General features: G+C 45.0%; 1 protein-coding gene across 3 annotated transcripts in view; it reads right to left on the bottom strand.

The window, feature by feature from the left end:
• Positions 1–22655, bottom strand: part of Cfap61 (cilia and flagella associated protein 61) — a 270585-nt gene that overhangs the window by 68460 nt on the left and 179470 nt on the right. For all 3 annotated transcript variants that reach the window (XM_075962374.1, XM_075962373.1, XM_075962375.1), the window contains one exon: positions 14324–14498. In XM_075962374.1, the coding sequence (XP_075818489.1) occupies positions 14324–14498 (175 nt within the window). The remainder of the gene's footprint in view (positions 1–14323; positions 14499–22655) is intronic.

The following is a 22655-nucleotide window of genomic DNA, read 5'->3' as shown; positions in this document are numbered from 1 at the left end:
TTCCATCCACAAGATACCACTTCTAAAGGGTCATACCACCTCCCAATAGAGCCACAGGCTGGGGACCAAGCCATTAGCATATGGGCCATTTGGGGAGACACAGGACCCGACTGTAACAGCTTTCTTCAGTTTGAACTAACAGTCTCTAAAAGAGAGGCGACTCTTTAGTTTCCTAACAGACAGCTATCACAACAGCGCTGCATAACAAGCCTCCCCAAAGCCAGTGCCAAACAGCTTAAACAAGCATGGTGTGCAGTGTCACACACTTGTGGAGAGCTGGAGTTTCCTGACACGGTTCCGCCTTGTGGTTTGCTGGGTAGGAGTTTGCTCAACATGTGTTTTGTCTTCCCTGAACAGATAACTCCCCGAGGCATAGTCTACTTAGGACAAAATGCAAGAACACCAATCCTGGAGTTTACTTCCTGTCCCTGCTTACACAACAGCCACAGGATTCCATGGCCCGCAGTCACACCTAAAGCCAAGAGAGCAGGGAAGGGCCTTAAGACAACACAGGGAGGGGCGGGGCGTGGACCACGCCAGTCACGTGTAATGGCCGCTTACACAGTTCCATCTAGAGTATTCATTCAAATACTTTCCATCTGATGATATCGTCTCACTACTCATAAAATATACAAGAATCTCATTATAATTTGTTTGGAAATAAGTCAGATTATAGTACAGACCCACGAGGAGGAGACAAGCTAACAGCCTGGCACGACAGAGTCAGTCTGTTGGCTTCGCCAGTCCTTTGAAATAGCTGTAGTAATAGGGGGTGGCGGCAGGGTTGCGTCCCCAAACACCCCAGCCGCCTGCCTGGCTCGGCTAGCTTATGCCCCAAATAATTACACGGACACTGTATTCTTTTAAACACTGCTCTGGCCCATTTCTAATAATCTATGTAGCGCCCCTAGGTGCGCTTACCGGGAAGATTCTAGCCTAAGTCCATCCTGGGTCGGAGCTGGGGCATGGTGTGCGTCTTCCCTGGAGCAGGTAGCATGGCATCTCTCCTGCGTCTGCTCCGGAGAGCGGAGCTGCGGAGTCTGACCTCACTTCCTCTTCCTCCCGGCATTCTGTTCTGTTTACTCCACCCACCTAAGGGTGGGCCTATCCAATGGGCCTAGCAGTTTCTTTATTGCTTAACCAAGGAAATCAACAGATTGATATATGACACTCCCCCATCACTTCCCCTTTTTCTGTTTAAACAAAAAAAGGAAGGCTTTAACCTTAACATAGCAAAATTACATATAACAAAACAGTTATCAAGTAAAGGTTACATCAGAAACATTTATACATATAACAAAATTGACCGTAAATCTCTATCAATAAAGCAAAATCTATACTAATGCAAATTATTCATGTCTATATCATATCCCCCTTTAAATGTAAAAGAACATTTATAAACCATATTTGGGAACATGGGCGCAGTTTTTTCTCTCCAAACTGCTTCCTGCTGAATGGGGGCGTCGTTAATTAGGTCTTTCATGGTATAACCTGTGTGCTAGTTTCATCTCAGTTGGCAGTTGAGCAAAGCAATTTTCTGAAGATGTTCACAGCAACCCTTCAGGAGGACGTGGTCCATCATACCAAATCGGAATAGAAGAAATCCATAGAGTCTCATCCTCTGTGAAAACAAAAGAAGACTCTCTCCAAAGCATCATATCCTTAGGCCCAAATTCTGAAATCGTAATACCCTTATATCCATTCTGGTTTAGCTTGGCAGCCCATGTAATGAAATGTCTCTCTGTACTTAGCTCCTTCACAGTCAAAAATTTTAAAGAAAACACAATGTACATAATCCAGACTCTCTGTGAATTTTCCATTTTTTTACGTGGCTTATGTTTCTTTATTTCTTTTAATCTCTTAACTATCTGTACTCTGTCTCTTTAAAGACTTTACCTTTTTTTTTTTAAACCATTAACTTTATTCTCTATATTCTTTTTCTTCTCTGTCCCAAGCCTACGTACATTCATCCAACAGTGTGACTCATTCAGTGGTCTGAATCTGTCCTATTGTGAATCTGCAATTTTTTACTGTCCAGGAGCACTTTTGATTTGCACCTTTAAATCACTAGGCGCTTAAGAATCTAAGCTGTGACATTCCTAGGTTAACTTTTTGCTTTTTGAGCATATATCTTTGACCTGGAATAACCCTGTAGACCAGGCTGTCTTTGAACTCTCAGAGATCCGCCTGTCTCTGCCTCCCAGGCATTGGGATCAAAGGTGTGTGCTACTACACCTTGAACTCACAGAGATCTGTTTATCTCTGCCTTCTAAGAACTGGGATTAAAGGCGTGTGCTACCACACCTTGAAGTCACAGAAGTTTGCTTTAAGAATTTTAACTTTTAGTCTGCATATATTTTTAACACACTTTAAACCATTCAGAAATTTTCTGTCTTTGAATCTCTCTTTACTGTATATCTCTCTTTTTCTGATGACAAGAGCCTTTAATTTGCCAAGCAATATCAGTAGGACTAAAGGCGTGGCTTTGCCAGCTAGATCCAGTCCATTCCTTAGCTTTCCAGCCTCATGGCGGAAATACAGGCTGCAGCCATGTTTATAGCATTTCAAGGTCCCTGCCAGCCAGCAAGCTACAACGGACAACACTCAAGTCCTCTCTTGGTAGCCGGCCCTCCTGCCTCAAACAGTCAGAGTTTGCCCTGGCAGGATGGCCCAGAAAGCCGGCATTTTTAAACGGCACAGCTTTTTTCCTGCTACGGCTTAAAACCGAAAAGCATGCGTTCAGCTTTTCATCAACACCGTTTAAGTGTTTTGTGGCAGGACCTCTTAATGAGCCGCAGGGTTTTGCAGCTAAAGCTGAGTCAGGAAGCCTCTTGGGGCTACCAGGTAGGAGCGGCACTCAGCACTTTAATTCTGAGACTGAGCGTGCAGCACAGAAATTCTTTTCATCCAAGTTACATCCAAATCTGACACGCAGAGCACTGCGCAGTCTGAAAACACGTCCCTGTATGGCGGCAGGAATCCGCCATGCTCTTCCGCCTGCCTAAGCCTGATTCTGCCTTCTGCCCAGGAGCAGGCGGGGAGCTCTGAGTCATCGTCACGGTCTCAGAGCACTCTCCTTCCGATCCCAAGCGGGAACACAAACATAAAGCCAGAGTTTGCACTGGCGGCAAAGCCCCAGGAAGCCGCACTTTAAAATAATGCAGCTTTTTTTCTGCTGCTGTTGCTGAATCAGGAAATCTCTCTACAGCACGCCACCAACAAACAGCAAAAATCTGTGTTAAATGCTCTCTCCCTTATTTTTAAGCCTTCTCAGGTTTTGTAAGTGGGTTTAGTTAGCCACACGTCTGGGCGTCATTTGTAGTAATAGGGGGTGGCGGCAGGGTTGCGTCCCCAAACACCCCAGCCGCCTGCCTGGCTCGGCTAGCTTATGCCCCAAATAATTACACGGACACTGTATTCTTTTAAACACTGCTCTGGCCCATTTCTAATAATCTATGTAGCGCCCCTAGGTGCGCTTACCGGGAAGATTCTAGCCTAAGTCCATCCTGGGTCGGAGCTGGGGCATGGTGTGCGTCTTCCCTGGAGCAGGTAGCATGGCATCTCTCCTGCGTCTGCTCCGGAGAGCGGAGCTGCGGAGTCTGACCTCACTTCCTCTTCCTCCCGGCATTCTGTTCTGTTTACTCCACCCACCTAAGGGTGGGCCTATCCAATGGGCCTAGCAGTTTCTTTATTGCTTAACCAAGGAAATCAACAGATTGATATATGACACTCCCCCATCAAATAGCTTTTGAAAATCTGTTGCCTTTGAAATAGCTTTTCCACGGGAGATCTTTCTTTCCACTATTTTCCTGAAATTGGGAACTATTTTTTTCATCGTTTCTCACTTTTACTTTGCAAAGAAGTTTCAGAGGCAATTTGTTTATGACTCTGATATGCCAAGTACAACACCGGCACTTTTATATACTTTATCATTGGCTCCATGATGCATGAGGCTGGAGCTTGACCTGACTGGGGCCACACACACACACACACACACACACACACAGAGAGAGAGAGAGAGAGAGAGAGAGAGAGAGAGAGAGAGATCTGTACAGAGAAGCTGGGCTATGCTCATCTTGATCCAGCAGTACCAGCACCAACTATATAACAAACCTCACTCAAAGTATTGATTCTTTACAGCAGAGAGGGAACACGCTGTTCTCAGTGATCAGTGTAGGGGAGCAGTGTCAGGCTGCAGGCATCCTGCAGGAGGAAGGGGAGGGGCGAGTTTTGTGCACACTGGTCAATTGTTGGTAAACACTGGTTATTGGCATAGAGGAAGGCTTTGCCAATTTCTTCTGAACTTCACGAGGAAGAAGGCTTTGCCAGTTCCCATGTTGTCTGAGAGATTGGTATCCTTGACATGGCTGGGCCCATGTCAACAACACACATCTACTTGGGACTTCATCCCCTCCTCACACATTCACTCAGGGCTTCCTCTACTCCCCAGTTACTCTTCTTGTTACCATAACAAATCACTCAAGAAGAACCGATTTAAGGGGAGAGGATTCGTTCTGCTTCAGTTTCGTGGTAGGGAAGGGTTGGCAGCACTCATAGTAGCACAGGAGGTGATTTGTCCACGTCAGTGAATGAAGTAGAGAGAAGCTGGGTTGTAACTCATGAGGCGTACTAGAAGTGACTCACTTTCTCGAGTGAGGCCCCTACTTCCTAAAGGTTCCATAATCTCCCCAAATAACACTTAGTCCCTTGCTGGGGACCAAGGGCTGAAACACACTAGTCCACAGAGCAAGTTTCAGATCCCAACCATGTCATTCTTCCATTGGTCTCCATGGGCTCATGCCCATCTCATAAGGCAAAATACATTTCAGTTCAACGTCCACAAGTACCCTCATCTTTAAAGTACCAATCTTATTCAGAAGTCCAAAGCCATTCCTGAGATTTTAGGCGCTCTCTTAGTTTTGAGCCCCTACAGAATGAAAAGGAGAACTCCTATAATTCAAGTTCACGATAGAACAGGGTAATCATTCCCATTCTAAAAGTGAGGGACAGGAGGACAGCAAGGAAGGTTCAGGCCACTGACCAAAGTGCAGCAAGGTATATCAAGTCCCACTGTTCCATGTTTGGCACTTAGGGCTTATGGTGGGCTTCACCAGGCTTTGGTAGGCCTGGGTGACCATAGGGCTCTGCTACCTTTAACATATATAACATCTCTCTTGGGCCATCTCTACTTGATGGCTATACCTTTCCTTGGTGAGCACTCCATGTTCCTGGCATCTGAAACCTAGAGTTTCCAAGGCAACTTAAACTTCACGCCACAATTTCACTTCACGACCTCTTGGAGCCTCCTTGCCAGAAATCTGTCCCAGACACACACCATCCATTCTCGGCAGTCTTCGGAACCTTGGTGCAAGCCTCCCTTACTCCCTAACCCTTGCCTTCTGGACATCTGCCAAGTCAGCATGGTGTGGATGCTGTAGTCAAGATCTGCTGTCTGCTTGAGAGGTAGCCCCTGGGACCACAGCTGCGGTGGCCCAGTGCCTTGTGGCTGCACTATGGAAGCTTTCCCTGGGCACTCATTTTCAGTAGGCAATTGCTCTGCTTTTGCAGGCCCTCTCCTCTCCTTTCTTTTCTTTTCTTGAATTAAAGTTGAGAACCACCACCGTGCTTTGACAGGAGAGCGCATGCCCTCAAGGCACCATTCCTACTGCTCCAGCACAAACTTTCCTCAGTTGGCACGGTAAGAAGTACTTAGTCACTAGGTGGGCTGTGAAACACAAACGTGTTCACCTTAACAACGGCAGTTCTGACAGTATTAGATCTGATTTTGGGTCTCCAGTGTAGTTCACAAAATCCTATATAATCTTCAGTGTGATCAAAGTTATATGTTTAACTACAACCAACAGTAACTGTCAAATAACACTCCTGCATGTAGGTGCCATGGTAACACAGGGAGACAAGAAACCCCTTGTGCTGTTTAGAGAAAGTCAGGCATCAGGCAGAGAAAGCGCAGCCTTCTAAAGGGGCTGTGAGAGCATGTGGCTCTTAGGATCTTCAGAGTGTAGTGCTGACTTGGTTTCAGATTTCAGATCTTAGGACTTCCTTACGTCTGAGATGAAGCTTATCCATTGTACAATGTTCACATCACAGGGGTTAATCAAGTCAGAAACGGAATGAAGAGCACAAGAGGGACAGAGAGGTAGAAGGACAATGAGAGCCTGAGACCCAGATTGTCTCGAATCTGCAACTATAATAGAAAAGGATGATTTCAAAAGCCAGGGAATGCGAGTGGTGGTGCAGGGTATTTCAGATGAACTGGAGGATACGTGCATAAGGAACAGGAAGGGGCAGAAAATCCTTGTCTTTGCTAACAGCTGCCTGCTTTTGTCAGGAGATAGACAAAAAACATGCATGGGGTCTCCCAGGCACAGAACACCTTGGTCCTGTACGGAGGGGGTGAGGAAGATTCTGGTTATGTAAGGTCCAGCTGTCATTGCTGAAACATCTTCTTCAGAGACAGCCTTTGGTCAAAGGTAAATGTCACCAATGCAATCCCGGGACTCATTGTCATATGATTCTGAGTCTTTGCGGGGAGATCTCCCCAAAATGAACAAGAACACCAGTACTGACTGCTTTGGGATTTGTATGTGTGTGAGGCCACCGTACAGTGGGCGACTGGAGGGTCTCCTCTGCAGCCAGTTTCTGCTAGGGGCCCTAGTTGTGGTGTGCTTTCCAGCTATTCTTCTTGAGCAGACAAGATAGGACCAGCTTTCATACTTGACCCAACAGGTGGCAGATGAAGGACGAGCTGTTCGGCCTTCAAATGGCAAGGGATGGCGGCTGATTGGAACTCTGGGTGAATGTGTAGAAGACAAAACATTCTGCAGTTCCCCATCACTAAGATTACAGACCAGGGAAGGAGGGCATGATCCCAGGGAACAGCCCTAAGGATGACCTTGGGAGAGAAGGAACTGGAAGTCACTCTCCGGCTCTTTTTGTAGCTTCCCAGAGAAGGGGGGCGTGGCTTTAGCGCTGACCACCAAGGTGGAGAGGAAGGCATGAGGTGATGGTGAACTGTCTGTCCCTCCCTCTCTCTCTACAGGGAAGGGTGGGAACCTGGCATCTAAGATAAGAATTTCTGGAAACAGTGACTGCCTTGCCTCTGGTACTCCCTTTAAGGCAGGAGTGAACACACTAGCAGCCGTGACAGGTCACATCCATCACACCTGGGAAGACAGCCACAGCAGTGCACCTCAGCATGAGGGCCTGTGACTTATTTCACGGAGGGAGGGGGTGTCAGTTTGGTAATCCTGGTCCCCGATTACAGTTACGGTGCCAAGGGTCTGAAAATCCCCTCATATTTAAGGGTAAGATGCCTTCCTAGGAAGGGAAAGCTAAGTTAATCTCTCTATTAAGTTCAAGGAATAAAATACAGTGTTTTTTTTCTTAGTGAGACATTTACCACAAAAGTAACAGAACAACCTAAGAAATCATTCCAGGAGAGGCCAGAAGACACTTTATTCTCTGGCTCAGATACTGGGAGAACCGGCTTTGTCCCTGCTTGGGACCTCACTGACCACCACCCAGGCACCCCAAAGGCAAAGGAGGATTCTGGGAGATACTGCAGCTTAGGAAGAAAGGAGGGATATTGTGACCCGGAGGTCAGGCTGCAAATTTAGAGTTCAAGAACTCAAGAAAAAAACAAAACAAAATGAATAAACAAACAAAAAACTGAGAAAATCTGTGTATATGGGTTGAACAAGGATTTTCTTCCAAACTATGTCGCCAATGTTGACCATGAAGTTGAACTCCGAGTTCCTGCCTCTCCCTCCCAAATCCTGGGATTGCAGACATGAAGTGGCATCTGGCTTCTGGCTGTTTCTTCTTCTTCTTCTTCTTCTTCTTCTTCTTCTTCTTCTTCTTCTTCTTCTTCTTCTTCTTCTTCTTCTTCTTCTTCTTCCTCCTCCTCCTCCTCCTCCTCCTCCTCCTCCTCCTCCTTCTTCTTCTTCTTCTTCTTCTTCTTCTTCTTTGTTGTTGTTTGTTTTACTTTTTGAGACTTGCTTTGTAGCTTAAATTGACCTTGAACTTGTGATCTGCCTGCCTCAGTCTCCAGAATACTGGGATCACAGGTGTGCACCACCACACCTCCTGTTTCCTATTTAGTTTTGTTGCTTAAATTTTCATTTATTATTATTATTATTGTTGTTGTTGTTGTTATTATTGTTATTATTATGTGTGTGTGTGTGTGAGATGTGACATGAGTGTTGCAACATGTAGGTGGAGGCTGGAGGACAGTCTGTGGAGTCAATCCTCTCCTTACACCCTCTTAGGTTCCAGGGCTCAAGCTCCGGTCACCAGTTTGCTCACCAGGCTTTCACCCTCTGAGCCATCTCTCTGGCCCCATTCTCTTCTATTTTAACAAAGACTTCAATTTTCTTCGTCCACTTCAAAAGAGACATATGGTCATTCTGTATGACCTCTTCATCCCCAGACAGGCCTGGAAGATAGGTTTTATTGTTTTTTTCCCCCCAGAAAGCAGAGCAGAGAGGTCAAAGTCACACGCAGCCAGTGGGTGGGTCCAGGGAACTCACAGTGAGCAGGCTTTATATCCCAGAGCCCAGCCCTGCAGTTGCAGATGGACGAGCAAGGCTGGATTTAAAATACTCTAACTGGGATTTTATCTGGATGAAATCAAGAAATTGCTAGTTAATGAAAGAATTTTTAAAAAATTGTACAACATTACCCAAAACACCACTTCTTTACAAAGCATCTCCTGCCTACAAACAGACAATAATACTCTTTAGGCTTTTTATAAATTAGAGCATAAGGTTTCTCTGACCCCGGCCTGACCTGCCTCATTTTTCCCTCATTCATGAAGGGAAGAATGTTTTCGCTGCAACAAAGGTTTTGTCGACGGCGACTCGTGCACTGGAATTTTAATGTTTGTTCTTCCTATAAACACGCTTTTAATAAGGCAGTAAACTGTATTTAGCTACAGATGAAAATAATTGATCCATTTCAAGCCATTAGGGTGGCTTTGTTTTTTGTTTTTTTTTTAAACTTTACTTGCACCCTTCTTCTCATTTTCAGGGAAAGCACAGAGGTAAGAGCAGATGAATTTCAATTAGGCTCAATTAATGCCACAAACGGCTCTGATGTATCAGTGGCTGGGTTCTATTAGAACCCCCCAGCTGAACACTGCTGGTTTTGTTTGTACTTGAGAGCCACCATTTGAGCTGTGACGTCACTCGCTATTCTCCACAACTCAGAGCAGGGCCCGGAGCTGGGATAATTGACATCTGTAACTCTAGAGCACGGAAAATGGAGTCTCAGCTGCTTCCATCATGGCCACTGGGCTCCCCTGTGGGAGCAGAGGACTGCAGTGTCGAGCAGCAGCTGGGAGTGGGGCCACGCTCTGAAGTGGCCTCTGCGTGTGTCTAACAGGAGTCTCCTCCTCCCAGGAGCAGTCACTGTTCCTGCCATCCCGTGCTGCAGGGAAGCCAACCCTGGCTTTTCCTAGGACTTAGGAAGTGGATTCCAAAGAGATAGGCAAGCCTCCCTGCCATGGCCAATAGATACAGGGGAGTTCTTTCTCTTTAAAAAAAATCTAATTTTATTATTGAATATTGTGCGTGCTTGCATGCCTATACGTGCACGCTTGTGTGTGTGTGTGTGTGTGTGTGTGTGTGTGTGAGAGAGAGAGAGAGAGAGAGAGAGAGAGAGAGAGAGAGAGAGAGAGAGATATGAATGCAGGCACGTGAATGCCACGGTGGAGGTCAGGGGACAACTTTTAGGATTCACTTCTCTTTGTCCACCGTTGTTTCTGGGAACTAAATGTACCTTGTCAGGTTTGCATGCTAAGAGCTTTTATCTGCTGGGCTATCTTGCTAGCCCATAGATAAACTCGGGCTGGCTTGGAACTCACTATGTAGCCTGGGCTGGCCTAGAACTCCTGGCGATCCTCTTGCCTCAGCTTCTTTTCCTCAGATTCTTGGGAGAAGTGCCTATCATTGGTTACCTTTCCCTGCCCCCATCACCAACCATCTGTTACAAAGAATATCCCCATTCTTCCTGGACGACTGGCTGTCTAACTCAGCCACAGGCAGGAAGGAACACAGCCTTCTTCATTGACATGCCAGACTTCCTGGTTCTGGCCTCAGATACCACCACTCCACAACTAACTCGAGAACGAACTAGAAGTGGTTGTGCCCACTGCCCCACCAAATGTCAATGCGACCACTTTGCCCACCGCTCGCACCTGCGACTGCACCACCTCACCTGACTGCTGTCGTCCTCTGTATGTTAGGCTCTCGATGCTGTCTTCCTTACATGGGATGTTGGGAGGATTTGATGAGAAAAATGAGTTCTTCTATCCAATCCTCGGTACAGTGTCTCAGCCACACTAAGAATTCTGTAGACACAAGCTATTCTGAGTGTTAGCATAGCCTCCCATGTAAGGAAGATCTCATCCAGACCCTAACATACAGAGGGGTCCGATAACTTGCTCAAGAGAGTGGTGGGCCCTAAAACTGAGCTGATACCACCAACCCCCAAACTTGGTGTCACTCAGTGTGAGGATCTCCCCTCGGTCTACTCAGCCAATGTGCACTCTTGCAGGAAACGCAATCTCAACCAAGGGGTGGCCAGTCATCACAGTTGGCCACCAATTTCCAGGTGAGGCTGAGAGTAGAGTGTTTTGATATGACTCAATGTGAGAGCTGGCAGGATGTTGCATACCTATAATCCCAGAACCCAGAGGGTGAGGTAGAAGGATCGAGGCCAGCTTGCAATACACGGCAAGACCCTATTTCAAACACAAAAACAAAACCACTGTGAGTCGTCTTCACTTGTAGGCACTAAAACCTTTTTGAACATCCACTTCATATCAGGCTTGGTATGAATACAAATGACATTGAGAAAAATTACAGATACACATACACACACACACACACATATACACACATATGTATGTACGTGTATATATGTGTATCTATCTATCTATTATATCTATATATATGACATTAGCAAACTCTAGATTCTAGATGTCTCTATGACATTGCTGCTATAACAGTTGCTTTCCTTTCGAAGAGCAGCGCCAGGAAGACTGCAGAGGCATTTGACAGTATTAGAGGGGGCTTGAAAGTCCAGTGATGAACCTGGGGTCCCAGAGTTTAGAGGGGAAGTGGACACAAGTCCCCATCCCTAACTTAGCTACTTGAGGGTAGGCCCTGTGCCCAGAAGTAGACGCCAACACAAAATGAACTCAATGGTATTCTGGGAGATTGGAAGACTTTTGATTTTATAATGCTTTGTTCAGGTATTTTTTTTAACTTTACTTTTTTTTCTTATATATTATAGTTTCTAATTTTATTTTTATAAGTTGTGCTTGTGTGTGGTGTGTTTCCTTTGATTTTTCTTCGTTTTTTTTCTGTTTGTTTCTTTTTTTTAAAATTCTAGTTTGTTTGTTTGTCTATTCGTTTTCTAAGGAGAGATAGAAAGAAGGAGTGGACTTGGATGGGTTGAGAGGTAGAATCTGGAAGAGATAAGGGAAGGGAAACTGGGATCAGAATATATTGTATTAACATTTATTTTTTTAATAAAAAAGTGAACAAGCAAATCTAGCGATGAGATTCACACTGTTCAGTTAGGAGACAAGGGGTCATCAAGAGGACCACATGGGGTATGCAAATGCTGCCCACACAGGCCTCACCTCCCAGAGGACACACTGTCAGCTGCGGCAAAGCCCAGGGCACGTTAGAGGGCTCTAAGCAGAGTCCTCTTTTCAAGCTGCCTTTGCTCTGTGCTGTATTCTAGAAGCTCCCACAGAGGTAGCTGTCTGTTGCTGACTCTTGGCTCCCACGTGGAGATATGCTTTCTGTAGCCAACTGGGCGACTGCCCTAGGCACACCTGTCCTGGGGTTTAGATTGTGTCCCTGGGATTCTGCTCAGTGGGAGGACGGATGGCTCTGAAGGGGTGTGGGGTACTGGAGGAAGGGACAGGAAAATAAGTTCAAGACCAAGGCCTGAATGGGACTAACTAAAACCAGGCCTGAATGTGACTTGAATTATGGAAAAGCTCCAAAGAGAGTTTCCTAAGGCAGGCAGGAGGTAATGCTTTCCTTCTTACGTCTTCACACATGAGAAGTCCCTTGAAAAGGCCTCTAGACGGAGCTAATTTAACTGGGCTGGGCTGGGCTCCTCAGATACCCTCCAAGCTTGGACTCTGTCTGAGTGCTAACAAGCCATACCTGGGTGATGGGGCGGGGGAGAGCCTGCATTTAAGACAAGGGACTACTTTTCACACATTCCTTATGGCCCTTGAGTGGAAAAGAACAGACTCTCAGAGTGGCTTCACAGTGGCAGCAGACAGTCCTAAATCTAAATAATAAAAAAAAAGCAGTCCTCTTAAAGTAAGTTTCAGAAAACCACCGACTCTGAGAGCCAGTCACATTCACAGAGGTTCACTGAGGGCAAGGCCTTCCCTCACATTTGAGAACCAAGAGAACAAACAAGAAAGGCACCGCCAGGAGACTGGAGTGCTTCTTGCTTGTCTGCTCTCAGGTTCAACCTGAAGAGCTTGCATTGCTGCTCTCAAAGGCCCCATTTCTTGGTCAGAATGCTCCCATAGTCCCATCACCTCAGACACTCCAAGTTCAAGGTTAAAACCCTGTCCACTGTCAGGACAAGCTGCCGTCCTAGGATAAACAGGCTGTGTTCTTTGGCTCTTCTGCTGTCAGGGAGTTGATGTTCTGCGTCGAGTCTGATAATTTGATGTAATTTGTCCCAAGTTCTATGGATTAAAGAGAACTCAGTAAACACGGCTCATTACCTGGTACTGTAAAGGCTTCCTGGCACACAGCCATGCTCAGGCATTTCTGGGGCTGCTCTCTTGCTGCGGCCCCAGAGATGAATATTTGCAGTAGACTGCATGCCCTGACAGTCTAAGGTATTTACTAGTGCTTTTTAATGACCACACACTGACACTCATGAAATCTTGAAGCCTACACAGGTCAATCTAGAGGTTTTTAAAACTATGGTGGTTATTAAAAAAAAAGAGTCAAATGCGGAAACATGTTTAAACATATGTAGACACAAATCTGAAGATGTCTTATGACAGGTTTACAGCTGTCTGCTGGATTCATGTGTTGATCCCACCTCTGGCAGAGGTTCTAGATCCGTGTGGACTTTTGATGACTCAAATCCAACCTTTAGGTTACTTTTATTTCAACTCCTCTAAGAGCCAGAACCGCCTTGGGGAGCTAGTATTCGCCTAAGCTAAAAACCTGACAAGGAAAGCACGTTGAAGAAAATTACAGGCCAATCTCATTCATAAGTTTAGAGACAAATAGTTCCTATCATACTAGCAAATAGAATCTAGAAATGGGAAGAATTCCATTCGATCCCCATTAACTGCTTCATGCCCTGAATACACTAACCTCAGAAGTTTTGAAAGACCTAAGTCATTAACTGAAAATCAGAAGGAACTGTATTTAATTCTATTGCATTGACTATATTAATTAATGGAGGAATACTTAACACATGAAGATATTTAATTTGGCAATTTGATGCCCACTTTCTGGGCACTTAGGGGTCTTTATGTCCTTGGAGGATGAGAACCTCCGCTCTCCCCATAGGTAGCCGTGGGACTCAACCTGATCTTAGGGAAGATGGAGGGCTGAATGCATGGTCACTTCTATTTCCTGGCTCCCAGGTTTCAGCCAAAAACATGCGGGCAAAGCAGGCTCTGTTCTAGTTGTTTCACGAGTCAAACAATTTCAAAGAAATCCAAACAATGGCGAAGAAGATGCCTGGGAAATGCTTTTGAGTGGCGCAGGCATTTGTATAAATGTTTTACTTTCACAGTTGGGTTCAAAAAGTGCTCTGCAGCTCGAATGCATCTATTTACGGGAGGACTGCGCGGGCAACAGCAAGAAAGGGAACAATGGGTCCTGAAAAGAAGAAAAGGGCCCTTCCAACGCCCGCCTTTCTTCCTCCTCCTGGCTCTTTTCAGCTTCACAAAGGGAGACATATTTTCCATATAATTGCTAAACATGTTTGCTTATTAAATTATTCTTTAATTAGTTAATGATTTTAGCCATGCTTTGCTCTTCGGATATTCATTTTGTGTAATAAAATAATTATAGATAATTAAACTATCTCAAGCCTTTTTCTTTCCCTCAGAAAACATTCTGGGTATCCAAAAATGACAACAAGTTGTAAATTAATCTGGAAAACAAAGCATGACAGATGAATGATTTGGTTGGAATTAATTAGACACTAATTATACACTGGAACTAGATGAAGAATGAGCCTCATTATAAAAATAAAATGCTATTCTGAAAGGCTGCAGTCACAGTAACTTTACCTTCTGTGAGGATGGAGTTGCTTCTCATCCAAATGAGTGCCTTAACACAGTCTTCCTCGTCATTGAGAATGAAGAGGTTGTGCGGGACTTTCCCAGTGTACCTTAGCTCTCTCTTCTCCACAACTTCTCTGTTCGTCAGATGTTTATCGATATCAGCCCCTGTGGGGCATGGAACCTGAGGCGCGTTACAGAGAAATGGTCAAATCAGTGGTGACGTGATTGGAAGAAAATAAAGTCTATATCCATACTCTGGCATGGCCTTTTTTTTGTCCCCAGATATAAAATTCGGTTCCAACAGAGAGGGAAAGAAATACACAAATAAGAAAGCAGAATGACCACTTTGAGGCAACTCTTAGAACAAATTGCTCGACTTGTCCAATGCTGTCATCCGTTATTTCAAAACTCAGTGGCAGAGACCAGCCAAATATTCCATTCTGAGCCATACTGTTCTTGTTAGTCAGTCATTCAGACAGGGACAAATCAAGGGACAGTTTCTCTCTGTGCTCCAATGGCTGGGGCCTTGGCTGGGAAGAATTGGCAGCTAATGGTGACTTGATGCTCTGGGGGTAGACTCATCGGCACATAAAGATCAGACCTTTCTTTTTCCTCCAAAGAATATGCAGAGTATCTTAAGCTAACAAGCTGCGATCAGCCATCTGAAGGTTGCTGCTCCCTGTGGTCTGGAATACCCACTTAGGACTTGAACACTTCACACTGGGGCAGTTGAGTTTCCAGGGAAAAGGTCTTGAGAAAGGAGCTTCACACTCTTCTTTAGCTGAGTCCTGGGACTCCAGAAGTTTCTCCATACAAGATTCTGTTCTTTACAGGGTAGCTATAGGGGCTTGCCCACAATCAGGGGATAAAATGCCTTAAGAGTATTGGAGCACTCTGGATCTAGCAGATATGGATATGGATATATATATATATATGTGTGTGTGTGTGTGTGTGTATACATATATATATATATATATATATATATATATATATATATATATATAGAGAGAGAGAGAGAGAGAGAGAGAGAGAACTATCTTCCGCAAGTCCACTACTTCAGGTGCTGATGTTCAAGTCTACATAGTAACCACAGAGAACACAGAAGATCAGTGTTTGCTTATAAAAGGTATAAGACTGTCATTGTTCATTTTATCAGGAGAGAAATTCTCTACTTCATTCTCCCTCCCCCTCTCTCTCTTACACACACACACACCTTGTATTATTTCTGCTCTCTTGCTGTTATCACAAGCATGCATGGAAATAGAAATAAGAAAAAATAACAATAAAATCACAATAAGGGATGGTGGCCAGCATTGGTCGTTCATGCTGAGGACACTCTGGCAACCAGAAGTCTTGTGCCTTAGCCCAGGAGTTCAGCCATGCCTCAGCCCCATCCAGTCACTGCCAGAGCACGGCACAGGCTCAGGATGGCCTGATCTGATTCCTCAAGAAATGTTAAAGCCTTGGGTTTGCATGTAGACTCTTGACTTTTTATTTTTGATTCAAATTAAAACCAAACAAACACTGTTGTTGACGCCAAATAAAATGGCACAGTTGCTTGAGATTGCTTGGTAGGCCACTGCTCTGGCCCTTCGCTCTGGCTGCCAGGTGGAAATGGTGTAGGCAAAAAGGCAGCCCAGGGAAGTGAGAAAGGAAAATTGAAACTTTGGTGGAAGATCTTTGTGGACCGTGTGGCGGATTCACAGTGGAAGACCTCTAGCATGAGTCAGGAAGAGTTCTACAATGACAATGACAAAAGCTTGCCTGGGTACAAGACCTCGGATGAATCACGCCCTTCACGCCCCCTCAGTCCTTGACTACAGTCATTTCATAAAATGGGAGCGGGCATAACAATGACTGTGAGGGTTGAGTCAGCCATCCTGACTGTCTCAGGGAACACTCGGTAGTCTGAAGGATCATTACCACCCTGATGAGGATTCCAGGGGCAGTCCCATTCTTCTCCCAGGCATGAGCATTTCTTCTGGAAGCAGACTTTCAGACTATGAGATAACACAGTATTTTCTGTCTTTCAGGGAAGATGTCCTAAAATCTGGACCATGAGATATGAACTGAATTCTTCAAAGAAACCTTAGGAGGGTCTGAGCACTGACTGGTCATCTGGTCAACCCCAAGGCTTCATCCCTATAGCTAAGTATCTCAGTGACTTCAAGCCTCTGTAGGAGCGCTTTGTTCTTTCTTTTCCTCAGTGTGATTCTAGAAAATGAATAAAATTGTCAACACTTTTTGTTCCATGATGTATCCTTTGATATAGTCATGTTCAGCACAGAAGGCATTTGGGGCTGCTGTCTACACTGGCATCATGAAGTTCACCCTCTATTACTACTTCTCTTTCTCCAACTTTCCTTTGCTGCTTTTTGTGGGTTTGCTTCCATAATCTGTCACTGTGTATTTTTCCACTAAAGTATTTTAATGTTTTATATTTATTTTTTACATTTGTGTATGTGTGTGTGTGTGTGTGTGTGTGTGGTGGGTATGTGAGTGTTGGTGCCCATGAAGGCCAGAAGCATTGATCCTTTGGAGCTTGAGCTACAGGTAGTTGTGAGTCACTCAACATGGGTCCTGGGAATCCAATTTAGATACCTCAGAAGAGCAGACTGAGCGGTCTCTCCAGCTCTTAAAACTTTACGTTTTTATTTTTTTTCCTAGAGAGGGCATGCCTGCTGGGGCACTTGTGGAGATCAGACAACAAACAGCAGTCAGATTTCTACTCCCGTCATGTGGGCTCCAGAGTTCGCACTCAAGGCTGTCCGTCTTGGCAGCAAGTGCCCGTATCCACTGAGTCATCTCACTGGCCCCTCACTGGCCCCTCACTTTAGCTATCTCTCCAAAACTGATTGATTTTCATTTTTATTGATGAGTAAGTGTGTGTGTCTGTGTAAGTATATGCCACGTGTGTGTTGATGGCCTTGGAGACCAGAAGACAAAACTGGATTTCCTGGAGCTGGAGTTACAGATGGTTGTGAGCCACCTGATATAAGCACTGGGAACTGAACTCAGGTCCTCTGCAAGAGCAGCAAGTGCTCTTAACCACTGAGCTAATGTCTCCAGCCCCTTAACTGTCTTTTTATTTTTTTTTAGAAAAAATAACAGTCATTTTGATTGGATGCTTTGCTTGTATTTCAAATTTCATGTAAACCTGGTCCTAGTCTTACATCAGTTTGCAACCGTGACATTCTCTGTCCCAACCTGCGTTTCCGCTTATGTCGTTCTGGTTTGTACTTGCACCACTGCAGCCTTTGCCTTTCTCTTCTTGCCTTTTCCTGGTCCAGGGTTTCGGGGGTGAATTTCTTTGTGCTGCTCCTCAGCATACTTTGGTTCAGTTCCTCTCAACTGGCAGGCAGACTCTGCCACTAAAATGGTCCCATCAGGCTGCGGTGCTTGTAGACAGTGCCCATTCCCCTTAACCACACCTCTTCTCCATCAATTTCCTGATCTGTCTTACCCTGATTTACAGTGGGGATTATATTAGTAGGTATGTTCAGAATGTAAATTATTTGTAAATTATTTCCATTACTGCTTGAAATCATCCATTGAATGGCCACCTATGTCCTCTAACGACTGGAAGACTCTGAATTCCCTGTCTGTTATTTGGAGTACAAGTTAAAGAAAACAAACAAACAAAAAACAAAAAGAACAATGACAACAAAAACCCACAAGAGATAATTTTCCTAAGGTCTTGCATATAAAGAATGGCCTCTGAGACCTAGCTGGACACGTGGCTCTCAAGATATCACATTTCCTCTAGAATTCCGTGTCCTTCCTTCTGCTTTCTTTTGTCATTTAGTACCAGACAGGAGATTGTTTATGCCGCCATTATTTTTATCCTTTTAGGGGGACCATTTGACAATCTGTTATTTTTCTTCTTAAATTTGTTCATTGCCCCCCATCATTCTCACAAAACAATGAGAAATGCCTCACTCGTTGACATTTGCCAGAATGTAACTAAATGAAAGAGGAAAAAAAAAAGTCTTTGATTTTGCTTGGAATCAATCAAGTGAACAATTCTTTTCTGGGGTAAGGAGAGTTTTCTGCTAACGTTTTTAAATTCCTGTCACAAGCCTGTCCAGAGATGAGACACAGACTCCAGTTCTCAGACGAGAGAGTCCCCTTTCCCCTCCACCATCACAGGAGTGTCCTTCTCGGGTCTGTTCCTGGGAGGGACACCAGTGTGAATAGTCCTCACTCCCAATAAGTTTGTACTCTTCGCTTTATTTTTTTTTATGTCCCCCCTACCATCCCAGTACACCCTGGAGATCTCTTTTATTTCAAATCTATGCATCCCTCTTTGGACCCTCCTTGTTATCTAGCACCTCTAGGGCTGTGGTTTGTAGCATGGTTATCCTTTACAGCTGATATCCCCTATCAGTACGGACATACCATGTTTGTCTTTCTGGGTCTGGGTTCCCTCACTCAGGATGATTTTTTTCCTAGTTTCATCCATTTGCCTGCAAACTTCATGTCATTCCTTCAGCCACACACTTTTGCTTGCCCGGATGGCATGTACCTGCTGTAGACTCCATGATTCTGAGCCACACCTAGCCTATTCCTACTGCTTTGTCTCTCTTGTCTTCCCATCTACTGGCTTTTGGTGGCCACCATCCCTTCAGAAGCCTATGCCTCAGTTTTGTTTTGGTGTTTGCTTGCTTGTTTGTTTTCTTGGCCAGAGACAAACTCATTTGACTTTGACAAGTTTGGTTATTCCTCTTTTAGTGAGGTAGCGCAAATCTGGGCATGAGAAGACATCTCCCACTTTTCCATCCAGTTCATGAGCATATGGCTCTGGGACTTCACTAGGAGCAAGCTGGGAGTGGTGTTCAAATCTGGCATGTGCTCGCCAACAGAAATGGGCTGAAGAGATGGCTCAGCAGCTAAGAACACTTGTTCCTCTACTCCAGGACCCAAGTTTCGTTCCCAGCACCCAATCTGTAGCACGATCAATAAAAATCCAGAGACAGAAATTGGGATTCAACCCAAGGGTCCGAAAAACAAAAACATCCAGCCATTGCCTCTTACCTTGACCTTAGTTCAAACTGGCAATCCTGCTTCCAGGACTCTCAGAAAGAGACTGAGTGAGGACTGTCTCCTCCCGTCTTACATTTCTCTCCAGTGCTGGGGATTACGGTTGTGCACCAACCACTGCCGCTCAGTTTCTTGGGCAAACTAGTGTGACTAGTGGGGTTAAATGTGTGTGTCACTGCTGCCTGGTCTGTAAGGCTGAACAGTGAGGTTGTTTTACTCTCTGAACTTCAGGCAAGCTTTCTTTATTAAAATACAAATGAAATATCACTACACACATCATTCCTGAACTCATATCAGGTGACTCGCAAACACCTGGTGATCTGATGCCCTCTTATGGCCTCTGCAGATACCTCCACAAAGTGGGAATCATGTACCACACACACACACACACACACGGATACATACACATAACATAAAAATAGTTTTAAATTGATGGAAAGTGTAGATAAGGGAGGTAGAGAGTCTTAAATAAATTAGATTGCTGGGCAGTGGTGGCGCACACCTTTAATCCCAGCACTGGGGAGGCAGAAGCAGGCGGATCTCTGTGAGTTCAAGGCCAGCCTGGTCTACAAGAGCTAGTTTCGCGACAGGCTCCAAAGCCACAGAGAAACCCTGTCTCAAAAAACCAAACAAATAAATAAATATAAAAAAACAAAAATGAGTTAGGTAAGTCTTCTTCTAGAAAGGAGCGTTCACAGGCAATGTATGACATTGGCGGAGCAAGGTCAAAGGTTCCATAAATGCGCTATTTGGAACTCAGAGTCACGACCGACAGAGAGTCAAAATGTGTCAAACTGGGGAGCTCAGGAAAGGGGGCTTGCGGGTAAGAGTAGGCTAGGCGAGAACCCAGCAGCCCTCTTCACCCTCTGTTCTGCAGTACAGCTCGGGGTTTTGCTCTGTGACCAAATTCTCTGAATAAAAAAACCTAAATGGTGTATATTTAGACATTTAAAATACTGTAGAATGTTTCAGACTGAGTGTGCTGACGAGAGGCTAAGGGTTATAATTACATTTTATGAGATGTTGTCTTCTTGCTTTGGGTTTAAGCTCCACTGTCATCATTTTAATTTGGCTTACAAATCTGGAACAAAAGCGTGAGAGAGCTGGAGCGAAGGACATAGGGAAAGACAGAACAACTAGACGGTCCCCAATGAATTCAGCTGCCCTTTCTCGATCACTCTATGTACCTTTGATTTTTATGTCCGTCTGGAAAAATTAAATTGGAACTCCCCTTTATCACTTCTTCATTCCATTTTTCCTGTTGTGAAAAGGGCAAGAGCTTAATGTGCTGCCGACGAAAAGCTGCAGGGGCAGCTGGGCACACATGGGCAGATGCCCGAGTCTCTGGGCAGCTGGCTGAGTCCTCTGCTCCATTTCCAAAGTGTGGGCTTGCAGGCAGTGGTGCAACCAGGGGGCAGGTGAGGGGGGACAGGCTGACAGGGCATCCTGCACTTCATTCTCGTTTAGTGAAAAGCAGAAGGAATTCTTAATAGCAAAAGGAGGAGTCTTCCCACTAACTTTTTATTCTTTAACTAGGAAGATCTATTTTTTTTACCCTTCAAGAATAAGTCTTAGTTTTTTTAAAAAAAAAAAAATCTTAAAAGCTTTCTTTCTTTTTCTTTTCTTTTTTTAAAGAGATCGATCCAAGCCACTGAAATTGCAGTCCATTCATGGCAGCCCTGGCCTCCCCAGGGAGCATGCTAGACACTCTTATCTCAGGTTACCATACTCTGAAGGTCCCTGCTCAGAGCCTGCACCTTAAAGGGATGCTCAGGGGTAGTGTGTGGCCAAGCAGTTTGGGAGTTCTTTTTGTAAGGTGCATGTAAGGGATTCAATGTCAAGAAAGCTGAAGCGGATCAAAACTGCATGCCATTGTCCTTGGCGTCTCATCAGCCCTCATTGTTCGACATGATCAGAGAGTTCAGTTTTATCCCATGCTTTTTTTGGTAATAGTCCAGCTGGCCTTGGTGAGCTCCCAGTAGATCAGCTCCACTGTCTCAGTGGGTGGGTGCACCCCTCGTGGTCCCGACTTCTTTGCTGATGTTCTCCCTCCTTCTGCTCCTCATTGGGACCTTGGGAGCTCAGTCCAGTGCTCCAGTGTGGGTCTCTGTCTCTATCTCCATCCCTCGCCAGATGAAAGTTCTAAGATGATATGCAAGATATTCGTCAGTATTGCGCTAGGATGGGGTCATTTCAGGTTCCCTATCCTCAGCTGCCCAAGGAACTAACTGGGGACCTCAGCTTGGGCACCTGGGAGCCCCTCTAGGGTCAATTCTCCTGCCCACCCTAAAGTGGGTCCCTTAACTAAGGATTGTGGTTCCGTGCTCCCCTATCCAACCTTCCTTTATCCCGATCCTCCTATTTCCCCAAGTCCCCCCTCCTTCCCTTCTACCTTTTCTCACCCCATCTCCCCTTATGCCCTTCCCACCCCACCCCCAAGATCCCACTTTTCTCCCCGGCAATTTTGTCTACTTCCCTTATCCAAGAGGATAACGATATGTTTTTCCTTGTGTTCACCTTCTTACTTAGCTTCTTTAGGTTCGCCAATTGTAGATTCTGTGACCCCTATTTATGGCTAGAAACCAATTATGAGTGAGTACATCCCATGTTCTTCTTTTTGGGTCTGGGATACCTCACTCAGGATAGTGTTTTCTATTTCCATCCATTTGCATGCAAAATTCGAGAAGTCATTGTTTTTTACCGCAGCGTAGTACTCTAGTGTGTATATATTCCATACTTTCTTCATCCATTCTTCCATTGAAGGGCATCTAGGTTGTTTCCAGGTTCTGGCTATTACAAACAATGCTGCTATGAACATAGTTGAACAAATGCTTTTGACATGTGATAGAGCATCTCTTGGGTAAATTCCCAAGAGTGGTATTGCTGGGTCCAGGGGTAGGTTGATCCCAAATTTCCTGAGAAACCGAAACACTGACTTCCACAGTGGTTGCACAAGATTACATTCCCACCAGCAATGGATGAGGGTACCCCTTCCTCCACAGCCTCTCCAGCAAAGGCTATCCTTGTTGTTGTTGACTTTAGCCATTCTGACAGGTGTAAGATGGTATCTCAAAGTTGTTTTGATTTGCATTTCCCTGATTGCTAAGGAAATTGAGCACGACCTTAAATATCTTTTGGCCATTTGAAGTTCTTCTGTTGAGAATTCTCTGTTCAGTTCAGTGCCCCATTTTTTAATTGGGTTAATTAGCATTTTAAAGTCTAGTTTCTTGAGTTCTCTATATATTTTGGAGATCAGACCTTTGTCTGTTGCGGGGTTGGTGAAGATCTTCTCCCAGTC

This window comes from Microtus pennsylvanicus, chromosome 2, assembly GCF_037038515.1.
Source record: "Microtus pennsylvanicus isolate mMicPen1 chromosome 2, mMicPen1.hap1, whole genome shotgun sequence".
In the NCBI taxonomy this organism is placed as follows: domain Eukaryota; kingdom Metazoa; phylum Chordata; class Mammalia; order Rodentia; family Cricetidae; genus Microtus; species Microtus pennsylvanicus.
This window is presented reverse-complemented; position numbering and strand designations above follow the sequence as displayed.